The sequence below is a fragment of the Tetrao urogallus genome (assembly GCF_951394365.1).
Source record: "Tetrao urogallus genome assembly, chromosome: 3".
Classification (NCBI taxonomy): Eukaryota; Metazoa; Chordata; class Aves; order Galliformes; family Phasianidae; genus Tetrao; species Tetrao urogallus.
This window is the reverse complement of record NC_136815.1, coordinates 11256383-11274637: the sequence shown is the minus strand read 5'-3', so window position 1 is coordinate 11274637 and position 18255 is coordinate 11256383. Positions and strand designations below refer to the sequence as shown.

General features: G+C 40.4%; 1 protein-coding gene across 1 annotated transcript in view; it reads left to right on the top strand.

Annotated features, from left to right (window-relative positions):
- The window catches only part of FER1L6 (fer-1 like family member 6), a gene marked incomplete at both ends in the record, with an annotated part of 69020 nt that extends 58052 nt beyond the window's left edge, over positions 1–10968 (top strand). The window contains 7 exons of the mRNA XM_079533384.1: positions 44–186; positions 769–857; positions 3088–3186; positions 5908–6149; positions 6483–6646; positions 8007–8107; positions 10782–10968. Of these exons, the coding sequence (XP_079389510.1) occupies positions 44–186; positions 769–857; positions 3088–3186; positions 5908–6149; positions 6483–6646; positions 8007–8107; positions 10782–10968 (1025 nt within the window). The remainder of the gene's footprint in view (positions 1–43; positions 187–768; positions 858–3087; positions 3187–5907; positions 6150–6482; positions 6647–8006; positions 8108–10781) is intronic.
- Between the last annotated feature and the right edge of the window lie 7287 nt (positions 10969–18255).

The following is an 18255-nucleotide window of genomic DNA, read 5'->3' as shown; positions in this document are numbered from 1 at the left end:
TAATTTTGTTCTGGTTGTTCTTTTTGTTTTACTTTTCCTATAGAGGAGCCAGTTGAATCGTATGAACATCTTTCCTTAAAGGTTTTACGTTCTTGGGAAGAAATCCCTGAAGTTGGATACAAACTGGTCCCAGAGCATATTGAAACTCGGCCTCTCTACCATAAGGATAAGCCAGGCATGGAACAGGTAGAGCAGTTCAGAGATGGTAGGGTGATGGTAGACCCAGGAGAAGTTTTTCGTTCCTCCAGGTACTGTGACTTCAATTTTTATCTGCAAACTTGCAGAGAAAGCATTCAGGTGTTGTACCATACATGAGAATTTGTAAGTATCAACCTGGAAATTGTTACACATCTGTATACAGTGAGCTACCCAAATATCCAGTATTGTACATTGTACAGTATCACAATGTATAACTGCAGAGCTTACTTATTTTAAATTTAGCTTTAGTTTGTTAATCTAACACAAGCGCTGTTCGTGTTTGGTATTTGGTTCTTTTTACATTTTCATTATGCACTATTTTTGTGTGGATTTTACCTTGAAGTTACCAATGTTTGAACTCAATTCCAACTTCACCAAACTACTGAGCAGTTGCTAGAATGCATGTATGAAAAAATACATTGTGTAGATAGCTTATGGATGAGATCGTTACAGAGTATGAACGGCTTGGTGCCTAGAGAGGGAGCAGTGGTTTTATAATACAGAATTACACTAAAAGCCTTCAAAAGTCTCAATAGATAGAGTTACAGAAATGTTTTTCTTTTTTTCAAGGGTCGTTTACAGATGTGGGTTGACATGTTTCCAAAACATATGCCTCTGCCAGGACCCCCGGTGGACATTTCACCAAGAAAACCCAAAGGGTAACAGTCTACGCTTTCCTCCAAACATGGTGGCATAAGTCTTCAGAGACTGAGTCTCAAGTTTCTGGAAAGAACTAGCAAAAGAACTATCATAACAAATTTCTGCGATCCTGAGAGAAGTTTTTGTAGATTCACATAACTGTAGTCAAAGAAGTATGCTTAATTTTGTCTCTTTTATTAAATGAGTCAAAGAACTGCTGGTGATTTTTACATCCAAGGCTACCACACCTCTTCTAGAAAGACATCCCTCTTTTCACATTGAAATTTCAGGAGCCTACAGGCAATAATTTTGTTATTCTCGTCCATTTGCAAAACGGAAAGAAGTAATTCTGTTTTCAGCACTTGCTCCAGTTATGTAATGTGCTTAGCAACTGAGTGAGATCGTTAATGTGATGCAGTACTGTACCTATTGGATTTTCAGTACTTGGTTCAAAGAGATGATCAAGAAACACCTAAAACAGCATTAGACAGAACTGGAACAGCAGTTTCTCAAATTTCAGATGGACACTACTGCTTTATATTCAGTATTACATATAGCTCTTCAAGCTTGTTTTATGCTTGGAAGTGAAAAATAAAAAATGACCAACAGAGTTCTCAGGTCACCCTATGTCACTTTTATTCCTGTACTTTAGCAAAGCCTTTCTTGGGAATTTTCTGTCTGAAGCAGCAGCGGATACGACTCATGCTTCATTTATGTCTGAACAAGGAACAATTTAATAAAGACTTGCTTTTTTTATTTTCTTTTTATAAAAGCTAATATTTGACCAAAACAAGAATATCTGTAACAATTAGTTACAGACCAGAGTTCTTCAGACCATAACTTTCTATAATTCTCCTTAACAAGAGGTTTTTTTCCCAAGGAAAAGGAGATTTTAAACAAATAATACATACAAAAACAAACTGCTGCTGCCTTTTCTGTAGTCTACAAGAGCTATAGAAAAATACTGTCAAGTCATTAACTATGAGAAAAAAAGTAAACATGCAAACATGAGTTATACCTTTTGCTTAGATCTGTCTTCTTGCTGCAGCAAAAGGGGCTCCAGGCTCCACATGTCCTCAAACCATTTGTGAAAACATTCCACGTTAATTAGTTAGTTAGTTAGAATCATGGAATTATTAAGGTTGGAAAAGATCTCTAAGACCACCCAGTCCAACCATCAACCCATCCCCACCATGCCCAGTGAACCATGTCTTTCAGTGTCACATCTCCTCAGTTCTTGAACACCACCAGGGATGGTGACTCTGCAAAGTTTCTCATCTGAGACTGAGTTCATTTCCAAGGTATCATATCATAATAAAAAATATCATTTGTTATCCCATCCCAAATGTATTTTTTTTAATTATTCTACAGCCCATAAAATAAGCATACTCAAATTTTTGAACATGATTTTTTTAATGTCACCTGCAGTATCTGAATTTCAGTTCAAACTTCTAGAGCTTTGGATGACTGCCAGAAGTGTTTGCATATAGGGAGTGGAAAGGATTGCAAAGATTTCATTCTTTTTGCTTTTGCTTTTGAAGATGATGATTGGGCTTACTTAAGTGAAAATATGTCTAAACAGTACTTTTTTTCCTGTTAAATGCACTGAATTGCACCTAATATAATTATTTTAGCCATTTCTTCTGGAGAGCACCTCTTACGGAGCTGTTTTCTGGAGTTACAGTTTTGGAGGCTGCCCTGATGATGTCATTCAGATCAGCTTTACCTGTTTCACTGCAGCAGTTTTGTAAAGAAAACTGCAAAGGAACGAACACATAAAAAGCAAGGAATTTTCCATCGCCCCAAAGCTGGCTGTGATGCTGCTGTCATTCGGCATGCTCCACTCAGAGGGTGGTGAGGCACTGGAACAGGTTGCCCAGAGAGGTTGTGGATGCCCCATCCCTGGAGGCATTCAAGGCCAGGCTGGATGTGGATCTGGGCAGCCTGGTCTGGTGATTGGCAACTCTGCCCACAACAGAGGGCTTGAAGGTAGATGATCATTGTGCTCCTTTTCAACCCAGGCTATTCTATGATTCTATGATCCATATTCTATCACTTGACTCTCTTGTAAACAGAAGGGACCCAAGGCTGGTGCTATTTTAAGAGTTTTGCACAAATGCAACATTTCTCACTTTATAAAAGCATGATTTGATAGAGGCTTACATTAGTGTCCAACCAGTAGTCATACAAAGGCCTATGAAAACAATGACCATGATCTTAGTTATGCAAAATGTTTCTTTTCTTTTTCAGCTATGAACTGAGGGTAATCATTTGGAATACAGAAGATGTAATTCTAGAAGATGAAAATATCTTTACAGGGCAAAAATCAAGCGATATCTATGTAAAAGGGTAAGTTCTTTAGAACTTGTCTTCAAAAGGGCAAATAATTTTTGATTCAAAGATCAGTTACAAAAGTTATCATGTGGGGCTATCTGAGGAGCTATTTCTTTAATAGTTCCAACTATTTCACTTTGCTCCAAACTCCTTTCTGAACTGGTCATTTGTACCGAATACTTTTTAAATATTTTTCTCACTTAAAATCAACTGTAAGAAAAGACACTTGTCCTTCCTTCCCATGTGGGAAGAGATCACATATGAAGAATACCAAACCCACACCAGAAACCAATCACAAAATCTGAACTGCAAGGAATTACACTCAAGCAGAGAGGTATGAAATAACTAGAGAAAAGGGAATTAGAGTCCTCAGAGAGAAAAACAGCTGAAATATACCAGACTATTTCTTTGTGAAATATTTTCTAATCTCATTTTAGGTTAGACATTAGGAAGAAATTCTGTACTCAGAGGGCAGTGAGGCACTGGCACAACTGCCCAGAGAAGCTGTGGATGCCCCAACCTTGGAGGCATTCAGGGCCAGGCTGGATGGGGTCCTGGGCAGCATGGTCTGATGGGGGGCAGCCCTGCCCATGGCGGGGGGTTGGGGCTAGATGATCTTTAAGGTCCCTTCCAACCAAAGCCATTCTGTGATTCTACATGGGGATGGTGTGTGGATAAATGACCATGGCCATATTCAAGAGAACCTCACACAAGCTCTTTCTGCACTCAATCTGCTCCCTGCTGCAAACAGAATGCCTGTTGCAGCTTCAGAGCCCATAGTGGGATGATAAGTAAAAGGGGAGAATTCAGTTAAATGAGAATAAACCAAACCACTCAAACTAGTTATTTCTTGAGAATGAAATAAGTTACTTCTTAAAATTCCTTTCCTGTTTTGGAGTACTTCCTATTGCAGACCTGGAAAAATCTGTATTTGTACGGCTATAGAAAAAATAATGTTCCTAAAAATCTATTCCTGTGTTGCCAAAGACCAAAAGCAAAAAGCTGGAGGAGGGAACATTGGGACTGATGGACTCAGGAAAGGAGGATATTTTCCCCTTTGCGGGTACTGGAAATCACAGGCAAATGCAAAGTAAGAAGGACAAAGCAGATCTTACTGCTTTTTAGGATGTATCTGCACGTTTTACCAGGGAAAGCTGTTATCTCTGACCATGCTGTGTGGTAGCTGTCTCTTTGAGATAGTGCCTTTAGCTCAGGTGAAGTGTACACAAGCATAGCCATGTGGTCCCAGTAAGAAGCAAGTAAGGCTATTGTGCATACTGGCTGAGCAAATCTTTCCTTTCAGTTCCATGAGAGAAGCTGTTATTCCAGTGTTTGCTCAGATGTTGCCACCTCTGAACTGAACACGTTCAGAGATGTAGCAGAATAGCTCTGAGAGCATAACATTCAATGCGAGCTAAAAACTGAGGAAATAAATGGGCAGCCAGCCCTTGTACTGAGTTGTGTGATAGTATGAGGACATTGCTATCACTGCCAGAGCTGTCCGCTTTTCTGCCTCATTGAAAAAGACGCATATCTCACTATGCTCAGAGAGTGCACTTGGCACTGAATATGTCACCAGGCAAGGATTTGCCCTGGAGCAGTGTGGTGATTGGGATTGTTATGGTTTTCCACATTTCTTTTTGAACTAATAGGGTTTGCAGGGAAAATGCTGCTTTTTGGGTGCAATACAAAAATATTAGAATCAGGGAGGTGATCATTTCCCTGTACTGAGCTCTTGTGAGACTGCACATCAAGTACTGTGCTCAGTTTTGGGTCCCTCACTGCAAGAAAGACATTGAAGCCCTGGAGTGTGTCCAGGAAGGCAGCAAAGCTGTGAAGGGTGTGGAGCACAAATCTTATGGGGAGCGACTGAGGGAACTGGGATTGTTCAGTCATAGAAGAGGAGGCTCAGGGAGACCTTATTGCTCTCTACAACTTCCTGAAAGGAGGCTGTGCTGAGGACGGGATTGGCCTCTTCTCCCAAGTAACAGCAATAGGATGAGGGGGAATGGCCTCAAGTTGAGCCAAAGGAGGTTCAGGCTAGATATTAGGGAAAATTTCTTCTCAGAAAGAGCGGCCAGGCACTGCCCATGGAGTCACCGTCCCTGGAGGTGTTCAAGAATCATGCTAATGTGGCACCGATGGTTTAGTGGGCAATATTGGTGGTAGGTGGCTGGTTGGACTAGATGATCTTAGTGGTATTTTCCAACCTTCCTAATTCTATGATTCTATATGCATGCTGTAATATAAGACAAGAGAAAAAGACAAGAAAAGTTGAGGAGACTTCTCCAGCCACATTTCTGCAGTGCTCATATCCTCAGAAATGGCAAACAATACAGACTCTAGTACTGTCCTGTTCATTGACACAGGATCTATTAGGATGACACATGAATATGGGGTGATCAGTAATGAATAAAGAAATGATGCTGTGTTTGCCTGCAAATATATAATATAAATATAAAATATAAATAAATAAATTGCCCAATGGCATTGTAGAGCTTGATCTTAATAAAATTTACCTTTTCAGTCTTCACTTTTGACCATGTGCAAAGGCTTGGAGGTAGCTATACTTCCTGAGCTAGGGCTCTTACTGTGTGTGTGACAGTCCTGGACAGGGTGTTATTTCCTGCTGATTAGGGAAGATTTAGTAAATTATTATGCCTTTTACCAAATGACAACAATGGCGATTCAAGCTCCCCTGGTGATGGCAACGTAATCCTCCATGTGCTTCCATAGGTGGATAAAGGGCCTGGAAGAGGACAAACAGGAGACAGATGTACATTACAACTCCTTGACAGGAGAGGGCAACTTCAACTGGCGCTTTGTGTTCCCATTCCACTATCTCCCAGCAGAAAAACAAATGGTTGTTAGTAAAAGAGAAAACATATTTTCCTTGGAAAAGACAGAGCGCAAAATACCTGCTGAGCTTGTGCTTCAGGTGTGGGACTTTGAAAGGCTCTCTTCAGATGATTTCCTGGGTAAGTATGCAGTGAAACTGTCTGAATTTCACCTGAGTGTTCTCTATACCTGTGTTGTATACAGGTACATACAAAAAGGTGTCTGAGACCATACTATTTCATATCTTTCTCTGAGGCACCAAATTAGCACCTTATCCATTTCTTGTAGAGCAAATGATTAGGAACTCTGATGAGGCACTGTAGAAGAAATATAAATGAATCACTGGTAGTACAGAACAGTCCTCACTTCTCCGGGTACTGGGCCAAGATGCTGCACTGCTTCGTGTACCTTCTGTTTGAATGCATTTGTATATTCATGATCCCCAAGTGCTATTACATCACTTCTCCCTCCAGGCACTCTTGAACTGAACCTGAATGGGTTCCCTCGGGCAGCAAAGACAGCCAAGAGCTGTGATGTAGGCATGGTTGTGGCAGCATGTGAAGAAAACAAGATCTCCATCTTTCAGCAGAAGCGTGTCAGAGGCTGGTGGCCTTTCATCAAGGCTGGGGAGCTCACGGTAGGTAGCTCACTGCCCATATACAGGTCTTCTCTGAAGGTGATATGCTCTGCTAAGACCCTGACAGAGACAGATACTAATTATGAACATGTCATCTGAAGAACAACCGTCACTGCCAATACACAACATCTCATGTGCTTCAGTGTTCTCCCCAGAGGTTTGGTTCAGATAATCCCAGTGCAACCAGAACACTCTGTATTTTTACTTTGCTTTTCTCCACTGCTCATCTCCCAGCACACTTGATGGGTAGAGCAGCAAATCAGGTGTTTCTGTGAGCACAAGAGTGAAAGATCTAAGGAAGCTCTAAACTCCATAGCATAAGTTATGGCTGATTCTAAGAACACAACTAACTCAAATTATATAGGTGTTTGAGTTGGAAGGGACCTTTAAAGGTCTTCTCATCCAAATGCACCGCAATGAGCAGGGACATCTACAGCTCAATCAGGTTGCTCACCTTTCTACTGCGAGGTGGAGCAGATATGGTATTTTATTAGTGCTAGTATTTTGTGGATTACTCAACAAATTATAATGGTTTGTCTTAATGAAAACAAACAGTAGAACATCAGCTATATTCCCTTATGGCTTTTCTGAATCATGGGAATTATCAGTAAATTGGTGCTGAGCAAAGCTTTCCTTCTGTCATAGCTGTAAGTATCATCTTCTGACAACACACAAAGAGAACTGATTTTCATTCCAGCTGCTGGAATCTTCTCATCTTTCTATCACCTGATCAAAGCTCTAGGACTGCATGACATTTTCTGCACGCAGATTTCATTTCTAGATATCTTATTTTTGTGATGTGGGAACTCACTGCTTAATCACTCACGACTGCCTACATTTCTCCCCATTGTTGGACTGTGCCTTCTCCACCCAAGTCATTCATTTTCCAGTGGAGCCATTTAACTCTGCAGGGACATGTGATATCTGCTGTGAACAGAGAAGGCTCTAGGGAGATCTGATAGCAGCCTTTCAATGTCTTGAGTTGGAATATAAGAAAGAAAGGGTCTGACTTTCTAGCAGAGCCTGTTGTGATAAGTCAATTCCATGATTCCTTGACAAATTTTGCAACAAGTCTTCTCAGATGAATTACATTATAATTTAGAAAGCAAAAAAGGTATTTATGGGTCTGGGAGAAAGCATCCTACCTCTCCCCCTCATGGTCCTGTAGCATAAATCAGGGATTTTGTGCCTGGCTTTTCCTTTGTGTTTTTTCTTTAAATGCAAAGACTTCCTCTTCTTTTCTTTAATCAATTTCCTTCATCCTCATCTGGTTCCATAATTTCTCCACTAGCCAATTCCTGCTGAGATTTAATTATAATTACCCAGTAACAGATGCTTATGTATGATCTCCCTGATACAGGGCAAAGTGGAAGCTGAGTTTCACTTAGTGACAGCAGAAGAAGCTGAGAAGAATCCGGTAGGCAAAGCACGAAAGGAGCCGGAGCCCTTGGAAAAACCCAAGTGAGTGGGAATGGACTCATTAAAAAGCTGTGCAGGGGCATTCAGCAGGACTAGGAGGAGCAGCTCTCCTTGCTCTTCTCTTTCCCACTATAACCTTGAGCAAGCCATTTGGCTGACTTGTGCATCGTTGCACTCTCTCATGACAAGGCTGGCTGCTGGTGCTCTGAGCTGGCAACACGTTCCAGGTGAACTGAATTGTCTTCCTTTGGAAGCCAAAATCAATCACACTGCTGCCTGTTTGTCCTCAGCTGCAGTTCACACACAGGCTTGTTCCATAGCTGACCTAATGTATGATAACCTCTTCAGCCACTGCCTGTCCATACCTGATACCTGACCACCAATTAAAGTCAGAGGGATATTTATTACATGAAGAGGATAAATATAACCCATTAATATTTCAAGTGCTGTAAAACAATTGTATTAAATAGTTACGTCTGTTTTTTGTTTTTTTTAATCTGATCATTATGAGTCAGAGCCTTAGTATTAGGAAATGAATACTCTGCACAAATTTGAAATTGGTAAATATTAGTTAAAAGCTGACCTCTGCCTGCACACGTCTCTTTTTGCATAAATTAATCACATGTACAACATTAAAATCAGGCCATACTGGAATCTTTTCACTCTAACAAAAAATACATCTCTATTTTTTTTTTCCTTCACAGTCAAAAGAATGAAGATGCTTATTTTTTATCACAATGCTTTTAATGAGGACATTTCAAGTGGTTTAACAGAAGCAGATGATCTAAAAGATTTTATCTTACACTTTTTGCCACATTAAAAAAGTATTTAATCAGCTGAGGGTTTTGCATGTAGGAAAAAAATATGCTCTATCATATCAAGTCCTTTGTTCTGTAATAATAAGGAAGTAGATGTTACATAAAGCTTCTGAAGATCAATAGCAAATCATAAAGGTAATCATTGCAAATTCTGTTTGTTTTTTGTTTGTTTGAAATACATCAGGAAACATTAAAAATGAGAAAATGGCATAAAGGCATAATTGCCAACAGCCACATAAAGGATATAAATTTAGTTTGAAAATTAGAAGCATCAGAGACTCATTGAGAACGAGCTTTGGAAAGCCTTTAATGAATCATTTCATTCAATATCTTTCTTTACCCAAAGGCAGAAAGGGTGGACAAAGATTAAATGTCTGGAGACTAAAACAAATGAGAAATAAAGTGCATGGTTTTTAGTAGTGGGTGTGATTTCCTACTGGCAAAACCACTATCAGGTTGTCCATCTCTCCATCTCTGCCAGAGGATGCTTTTTGGGTAAATACTCTCTGTTATAACACATGCTGCTCTAACTGGTACCAAATTCTGTTGCCTGTGTTGTACAGAAAACAAATTAAACAAGCCAGTCTGTTTTTTTCCCCCTAAAGGTTAAGAAAAGCCCTCTAGTTGGAACATGTGAAATAATGACTCTATTGCATACACTTTTTTGCAATTCTTTTTAACCCAGAGGGTTTATTTTTTTAATATTTATTTCCTGGCCATTTCCACTCTCACTATAAAACAGTCTTCAGTGAAAATGTATTCAGTTGGCCTTTGAGATTTCCTGAATGTCTGTCAGATTTACATTCTGAATAGTGAATTCTCCTGATGACTAAGTTATTGTTTAAATTCCTTAGGCAGCTTTCTGATTTAAAATATGTCCACTAATTTTTGTAACCCTCAGTCTTTATTTTATTCTCCTTTATTTTATTCTCCTGTATTTTATTTTATACCATCTGCACTATTATAATGGTATTTTATAACATAGAAAATTTGCACCCAATTTTGCTATTGTTGGTGCTGCTCAGCACTACTGCATTCTACTACTGCTGCTCTACACTACTGCAGATCATCCCATCACACATGCTCATAGATGTTGGCTCAGCTCATTGGAAGGGTAAGGCTGCTGAAGTCAGAGGTGTAATGACCTCCCAAGCTATGTGATGTGCCAGAAGAGAGATTACAGCAACATATTTCCTAAGGGGAACGCTGCTTCCCTGGCTATGCAGCCAGCTGAAGAAAGTGGTTACAGAGCAGAATGAACAATATTTGGAAGAAACAGAGGATTGCAGAGCACAGATATGCCTCACCATAAAGTGGCTAGTCTTCCCCATATACAATCTACCTAGATTTTGGGTTTCCTCTCATCTCATTTTCAGGAGGCCTGTTTTAAAACCCTGACAACATGTCGCTTGGTGCAGTATGCTAGACTGAGCTGACTGCCTGTTATGGCACTGTGACTATCACCACACAGACTTTTTGTAGTGACTCATTACTCCTTTTGCAATGCTAAATTCTTTGCAACAAATAGAGAGCTTTCATACCCAAGTTTAAGATGCTTGCATTTTTCTTTAGGATTTCTCACAATCTTCTCTCTAATTCTGAGCCCAACATCTTGCCCTAAATTGGAAGAGTTAGGAATGGGGAACTGGAATTTCATTCTTAGCAGTGTAGAACTTGAAGCCGGGGGAAGGTGGATGACCCAAGAGAATGTGAAAATCATAGCAATTCTCTCTAAACCTTTTAGTGGACTGCCAGGAGCTAAAGGTCTAAAGGTCTTTTTTAGAGTGAGATATATGTTTTGTAATGGGGTAACTTTGAAAATAACTGTATCTTTATATACAATTAATGTACTGCCTTTACAAAAGCTTTTGTTTCTTTTTTTCTTTCTTTTTCCTTAGCCGACCAGACACATCCTTCTCTTGGTTTGTCAATCCTTTCAAGTGTTTGTACCACCTGATCTGGAGAAATTACAAGAAGTACATCATCATCTGCATAATTCTGCTTATTCTCATCGTCTTCTTGGTGCTCTTCATCTACACATTGCCAGGTGCACTCAGTCGTAGGCTAGTTGGAGGAGGAACATAGGATTACAGCTCTCATGGTAACAATGATATATGGTATACAAGCGCTTCAGTTAAAAATAAAAATCAGGCAGAGTTAGTGAACCTGAAATACATCTCACTCCTTGTAAACAGAAACCATAACATAACTACTCCTCTGAGAAACTGGAACTATCTTAGAATATTTTCACATCTTACTTCTTTGGCTGCTCGTTCAGACTGTGCCTCACTGTATGTACATCATCATTAACATCCTGCTGTAGCTTCAGTGGCAGTGATAACTTCATTCTGCACCTAAAAATGAGTTTAGAAGTGAATTTTTTTAAAATGCTATGCAGAAACTGATTTGTCAATCATGTGTTTATTACAGAAAAAATGATTAAATATTGAGAGAAAAATCTGTGCTCTAACAAATGTACAGTTCTGTTGTTGCACATTTTTGGAATTAATTATTTGCAGTGGTTTTCAATGATTTTATAAAGGTATGACTATTTTGAGCTAAAATGTTTATTAAAAAATCAGAAGTTCAATTGGCTCATTTGGTGTTCTAATGAGAATTCAACCTGCATCTCTCAAGAGGAGCTCTGTGCTCTACAAATACATCTCACAGTTATAAACGCAGCAAGTGGCAGTGATGGGAGGAGGCAGAAGAAGAGATGGAAAGAACTTCTTTCATCTGCAGTCTGAAAGTGCTGAAGATTGCTGCAAGGAAGGTATCAGAAGATGTAGGCTTTAATGCAGGCACTGCAGTAGCAAATAATCCTCATGGTGGAGGGGAAAGGAGAGTCCTGATGTTGGAACAGACGGAATGGGGAATGAAAAAGGGAAAGGCTGAAGAGCGGAACAAGTCATAGAGGATTAGAGAAAACAAGGAGTAAAACTTTGCAGGATAGTCAATATGAAAATCTTCATCCTACTTAAAAATAAAGATACTGCAGCTGTGATCATGAGCTGTCATGCCTGATAACTTAATGATCCCACCTGGCCTCAGCATGGGAGAACATGGAGTAGGCATAAAAACTTCTTCCAGCCTCACCTGTGGTTACTTGTGCAGACAACTTTTGAGAAAACACCATTCATCATACTCCACTTGTACAAAGTGTGAGCACTTTGAAAGGACTTCACCTTTAGCAAATTTTGAAGTATAAAAATTGCTGTGAAAGTGTCTCTTCCTCTTTCTTTCCCCTGATATAGAGGAAGATGGAAATGGAGGCAGATGGAAATGCAGGCTGAAAGCTTCCCAGCTTGGCCAGCAGGATGTGTCTCTTCGTAATTCTTCTATATCTCATATTCTAAGTACACCATGACTATAACTGAATTATTTAGGTAGGTGAGTAATGACATTGCACTTAGACACTGGTCATGGCACTGAGCTTGCCAAAGTCCAGGAAGCAGTTTAATGGTTGAATCTGCACCAGATAAACACAGCAGTGCAAGAAAAAGATGTGGAAATGTGCTGTGTACCTTGAGTCCATTGTCACCTCACAGTCATCTACACAAATTTTGCAGTTGATCCTGTATGAAAGAGAAAAGGAAATCTTATTTCTCCCACCATATAAAAGTACTATGAATTTTGGAATAACACTTTAAAAGCTCCCATAAGAGAAAATAAAATTATTTTGATGCAGAAAATGAGAGATGAATTGCAACAGCTGGAATATGTTGTGACAGTCATAAAGGCAGTGATTCTGATTTTCCTCCAGTGTGCCAGGATAACAGGCCTGATTCTGCATGGCAGCTTCTGTGTCCATGTGTTCTTACTCTGCTTGTTTTTCCTTACTGTGTTACTGTGACTGGGAAGCCCTGCCCTTGCCAGAGGGTCATAGAACCGTTAAGGTTGGAAAAACCACTAAGATCATCTAGTCTAACCATCAACTCATCCCTATCATACCACCAAACCATGTCTCTAACTACCACATCTATGTGGTTTTGAACACAAAAAGGACAGCCTGTGCCGATACCTCATCACTCTTTCGGACAGTAAATTTTTCCTAATATCCAATCTGAGCCTCTCCTGGCTCAACTTGAGGCCACTATCTCTCATCCTATCACTGTCACTTGGAAAAAGCAGCCAACCTCCACCTCGCTACAGCCTCCTTTCAGGGAGCTGTAGAGAGCAATAAGGTCTCAGTTCCCTCAGCCACTCCCATAAGATTTGTGCTCCAGACTCTACAACACTTCATTGCCCTTCTCTGGACACACTCCAGAGCCTTGATTTCTTTCTTGAAATCAGGGGCCCAAAACTGAACACAGTATTCCTGCTGCATGGATCCAGGACCAGGCACCAGTGCTGGGCCCAGCACCAAGCACAGTGGCAGCACTTATTATGAGATGCCTGAAATGACAACTCCCTGTAAGTTCTGGTCAGAGTCTGGATGAGCAGTGACCTTGTAAATAACCTGTCCCCCTTCTTCCCTTGCATCCCCTAGCAATTAGCCATCTCTTTCACCCCTGGTGCCCCTGGTGTCTTCAATCCTCTGCAGCACAGCTGCTCCTGACCCCTTGCACTGCTGAATACCCATCCAGAGAGCCCTGCAGTCAGGGCTAAATATGGCACCACTCATTCAAAAAGCCAGGAAGTTAACTCCTCCACAGGTCTTAAACTGCTCAGGCTCAGTCTTATATGAACACTCAGTGCACGTAGGCTGAGCTAGATAACGTTGTGTCACCAGGCAAAGAGAAATTAAATATGTTTTCATTACATTCCAGATGACTGCAAAGTAGCTGGAGAAGTTGGGCTGTCAGTGGGCATTAAAGAGACAAAACACGCTCTGCTCTGTATTGAACCACTCATATAGAAGCCAGATGTTACAGTTCTGCATCTTATGTGAGCTATGGTGGCATGGCTTCGTGATTAACGGACAGTGGGGTTTATACTGAGGATTATTGTTATTACCGAGGTCTGCTATCGGTCTCATATAGTAAGAGCTCCTTGTTCTGAGCAGTTATCTCAGCATTGGTCTGCAATTACACTGGCTTAAGTTTGAGACCAGCTGGCACAACTTGGAGCTTTATCAACTGGTTGCTGATCAGAAATAGCTTATTAAATAGCTGAATGCTTCCACTGGTAAATATAAGAACTGAGAATAAAAGAATGAATCCTAAAATTACTTGGAAATAATAGCCTACCACTGCTGATCTAAAAAGGCATGTCTTGCTTAGAGACACTTGTCTTGCAGCAATAAACACTGCTTTTTGCTTCCACAGATCTATTCAGGTAGGAGTAGATGTTGCTTTTCTGGTGGGCAAACCTGAAAAATGAAGATACGAATGCCTGTACTGCTGAAGACAAATTCAATTTTGAGATCTAATCATTTTTGAGTGCCTAATTTCAAGTACCTTGGGGATGATTTTTAGACACAAACTCACTACTGCTGACATTTCAGGAGCAGAGTAGGAAGAAAGTCTTGTGATTAAGTTTTTGTGGAGCAAGCTTTCTGTTGGTCATCTCTTTCGGCTCTAGGCTCAATCTACAAGTAACTAAAACTTTACATTAAAAAAAATTGTACAAATTTACAAATGGTACCATCAAGTGTCCAACAGCACAATGGCAAAAACAGTGAGAGGAAACTAGGCCTCAGGATGGATCACTTGTTCTGGTGATACAGCTTAAAAACATCCAAGGAAAATACATGGAAAGCCTGCTTTTCAGGAGAAAAACAAAGCAGAACCTAATCAAGATATAATGTGAAAGAGGAATCTAGTAGTATTCATAAGTACATTAGAATGAAATCTTTGTAAATACCATTATTGCCTAAGTCAGAAAGAAGAAGCATTGCTGCCATTGCAGAGCAGAGATGTGGAACCAGTCGCTTCAGTGGAACAAGAGGAAAGTGACAGAAAATCACTAACAGATATTTGCCATCAGGTCCTCCCCTAAAAGGGAAAGATACTAAAAAAGAAACTTCAACACCAAATGGTGAGGCTTCAAAGGAAATATCTATGAATTTATACTTCTGTCATCTCCATTGCCTTGGTTAGGGAACATATGGTGGCATGGTAATACTACAAGCATTGAGCTTGGCCAGTGAAAGCAGAGAGCCAACAGCACTGCTACCACAGGGGGTCTTCCTCAGCCTTGTCTGATTTCCAGCTGTAAAAGCAGAAAAGAGCTGCTAGCATAGATCTGAGTATATGATGGCAGGTAGGTGATGGTGAAAGGTGGCTCTTTGGGTGTTGACAATTTCTGATAATTTTGCATTCTTACAGAGTTAATTAGAATTAAAAAATTCTTAAGTCTTACAGTCCACAGCAGAACAACTCCCAAAGAATAAACTTGCTCTTTCTGGTTCTTACTAGGGAAGACTGCAACACAGACCAACTTTTACCTGCATAAGCAAAAGCTACCCAAGCCTAGCTGCAGAACACCACCTGTTTATGTGTGCTTATCTGGAAAATAAAATAGTGTTAAATGATTGCTGAACTTGCTGAAAGTTAAGGATAGGACCATGTGCAGCACCCATTACCAGCTATTCCCAACTCAAAATACTCTTTTCAATCAAAAAACCTTCAGAAAAAAACTTTTTTTTTTCTTTTTTTTCTTTTTTTTTTTTTTTCTGCTGGTGCTGTGGCTGCTTTCTTTGAGCCACAGCTTTCACCAGTATATTGGTCAGCATCTGGGTTGCACGCCCATGGCTGAGTGTAGCAGATGACATCTTCAAAATGCTCCCAAATGCTAGAAACAGGTGGTTCAGCCCCTCAGTTCAGGGGATTTGATACCAATTGAAAACAAATCACTCCATCAATTAGCCCATATATCTGGAATGTTTCATGGAGATTAAGGCTTTCAGGATAAATCAGGTTTTGCCAGAGTCAGAGCAGTCCTTTCCAACACAAGAGCATAACCATGTCTCAGGTGAGTTGCTGGGCTTTGAACTCTCTGTGCAGAAAACCACCACAAATGGAGAGATACTACACCATTTCCTGGTTCTGCCATTGACTCTCCCCCTTTGCCTTCCATAGAATCGAGAATCATTGATATTGGAAAGGACCACTTAGATCACCTAGTCCAAACATCAATCCATGTACACAGAATCAGGTTTTCAGGCAGACCACAAAAAGGATCAAGAACTGTTAAATCTATACAACTTTCCATGTAGAGACACCTAACTATAAACAGCTTACTCACTCTTGGTGGGATTACCATATGAAGAGCAGCCATTCATACCCAGGTAGCATTAATGCATAATGGATATAGGATTCATGCTTTGGCAAAGCCATTTCTTCTGCTAAGCAAAGCAAGGGGGAAAAGCTAAGCTGAAAAACAGACTGTATACATCTTTATCATTCAGTTATCATTGCTCTGAGACAACAAATTCAAAAGCTCTCATGCATCATGGCAGAGGTAATTCTTCATGTTTTTTAAATTCAGTATGAAATAGCCTGATATCTCGAGATCTCCTGGGTTTTGGTGAGGTGGGTGTTTTTTCTGTTTAGTTTTAGGATTTTCTTTTTTCCTTGAATGTTCCTGAAAGTTGAAATTCTGGACAAATTTAAGAGACTTTTTAAAGACAAATTTCTGTCCTACTGAAAAAATATTTGAAGACACTATGACTGATGTTCACATAACCATAGCTCCAGAGACTCAATACATGGGCATCACCCTACCATTACTCCTACTCCCTGGAGGTCTCTCTCCAGTTTTCAGTCCCCATATCTCACCGTCTCAGGCCAGCCATGGTACCTTACAGCAAGTGCAAGGTCTCCTCCACATCCAACCAGTTCTCACTAAAGAAAAATGTGGTCACCATCTCCCAGGACATGGTAAGGACATATGTGAAATAGGAGGGCATTACCCACGCTTTCAAACATTATTCCACAACTAAAGGTACCCTATAGGTCTTTCATACTCTTCCATCCATGTAAGTTATCATAGCATCACAGAATCATTCAGGCTGGAAAAGATCTCTAAGATCAACTAGTCCAAAAGTCAACCCATCACCACCCACAAAGCTGTTCCCTTCAGTGCCACATCTCCACATTTCTTGAAATATTACATGTTAAGATAAGAGACTGCATGGAATATTATAAATCCAATCTCAATACCAGTGCAAGGTTTGTGTCACTTTTTTTTTTTTTTTTTCCCATAAAACCCAAAAATATCTTTTCAATATTGCAGTTGCTGTTGCTTCTGAGGTGCCAGTGAGGGTTTGTTCAAAAGGTTACTTATTTGGGTCATTAAATCAATGGGATCAGTGGGAACTTGCAGAGGGTTTGTCCTGCTCTGCATACAGCACAATGCTCTGCTTTGTCCCCAGCCAGTTTAGGGCATTGCACCAGGCAGATTAGCTTCTGTACTGACTAATGAGTACATTAAAATGACTTTTACATTTGCAAGTAACAAGCGCCCTGATAAGATGATAGAAGAATTTGTTTCCTCCATACGTTAGTCACTGTAATTGCCTAGAGAAGCTCCTCACTGTGCTGTGTGTTGCTGTGAGCTCCAAAAGGGATATTTATGAGCTTGGCTGAATAGCCTGGTTTGTCTACAGCTCCAAAGTGCAGGGTGCTGCTTCCTTGCAGACAAATTGATACTTTTTGTATCAGTTATTTTTGACTGGGGAAAAGTTCAACCCAAGACCAAGCTCCAGACTCCCAGACATTTGGCTCAGGACAAACCCGTTCCCTTCCATTTTCTAATTAAGTTCCCATCTCAAAAGCAAACAGATAGCAACTTTCCACATCTTTTTGCTTGAGAAAAGATTATTATAATAATCTTCCAGCCTGTGTCTTTTTTTGAGGACTGCTGTAAGCAGACATGGAGGCCTATTAGAGCTACATTAATTAGTGGAGAGCGTGCATGAGCTTCCTGGATGCCTCTCTGCTGTGACTCAGAGATAACAGAGGCTGCCTTCATTAAGAGCAACCTGGAAAGATCTCAGGCTGCTCCCCTCTCTCCTGCTGCTCAGCTGGCCCTGGCTAAGCCCTCCACGATTACACTGACAGCTAATTAATGAACTAATTCCAGCATCCTACCCTTCCACATTTAACTGCTCATCAGAGCACAGAACTTCTCCATATTGCAAATTCTTGAAAGGGCTGTGCGTAACCTATTGGTTTAGGAAGACTGCCCAGTAATATCTCTTGCCTCTGCTCTGCTCGTGGCAGCCATTCTTTCTGCTGGAGGGAAGGGTACGCTGGCAAAGAGGAAGAAAAGCATCTCCAGTTTCCATATTTGTCCCCAGCCTGCATTAGCTGTTTCTCACCAGGCACTGCAAGCATGTCAATGCAACGTTAAGACATCTTCCCAAAATGGCTCTTCAGAAAATTATGTACAGAGTTTGGCTTCCATTTGCAGATGCTCACTGCCTGC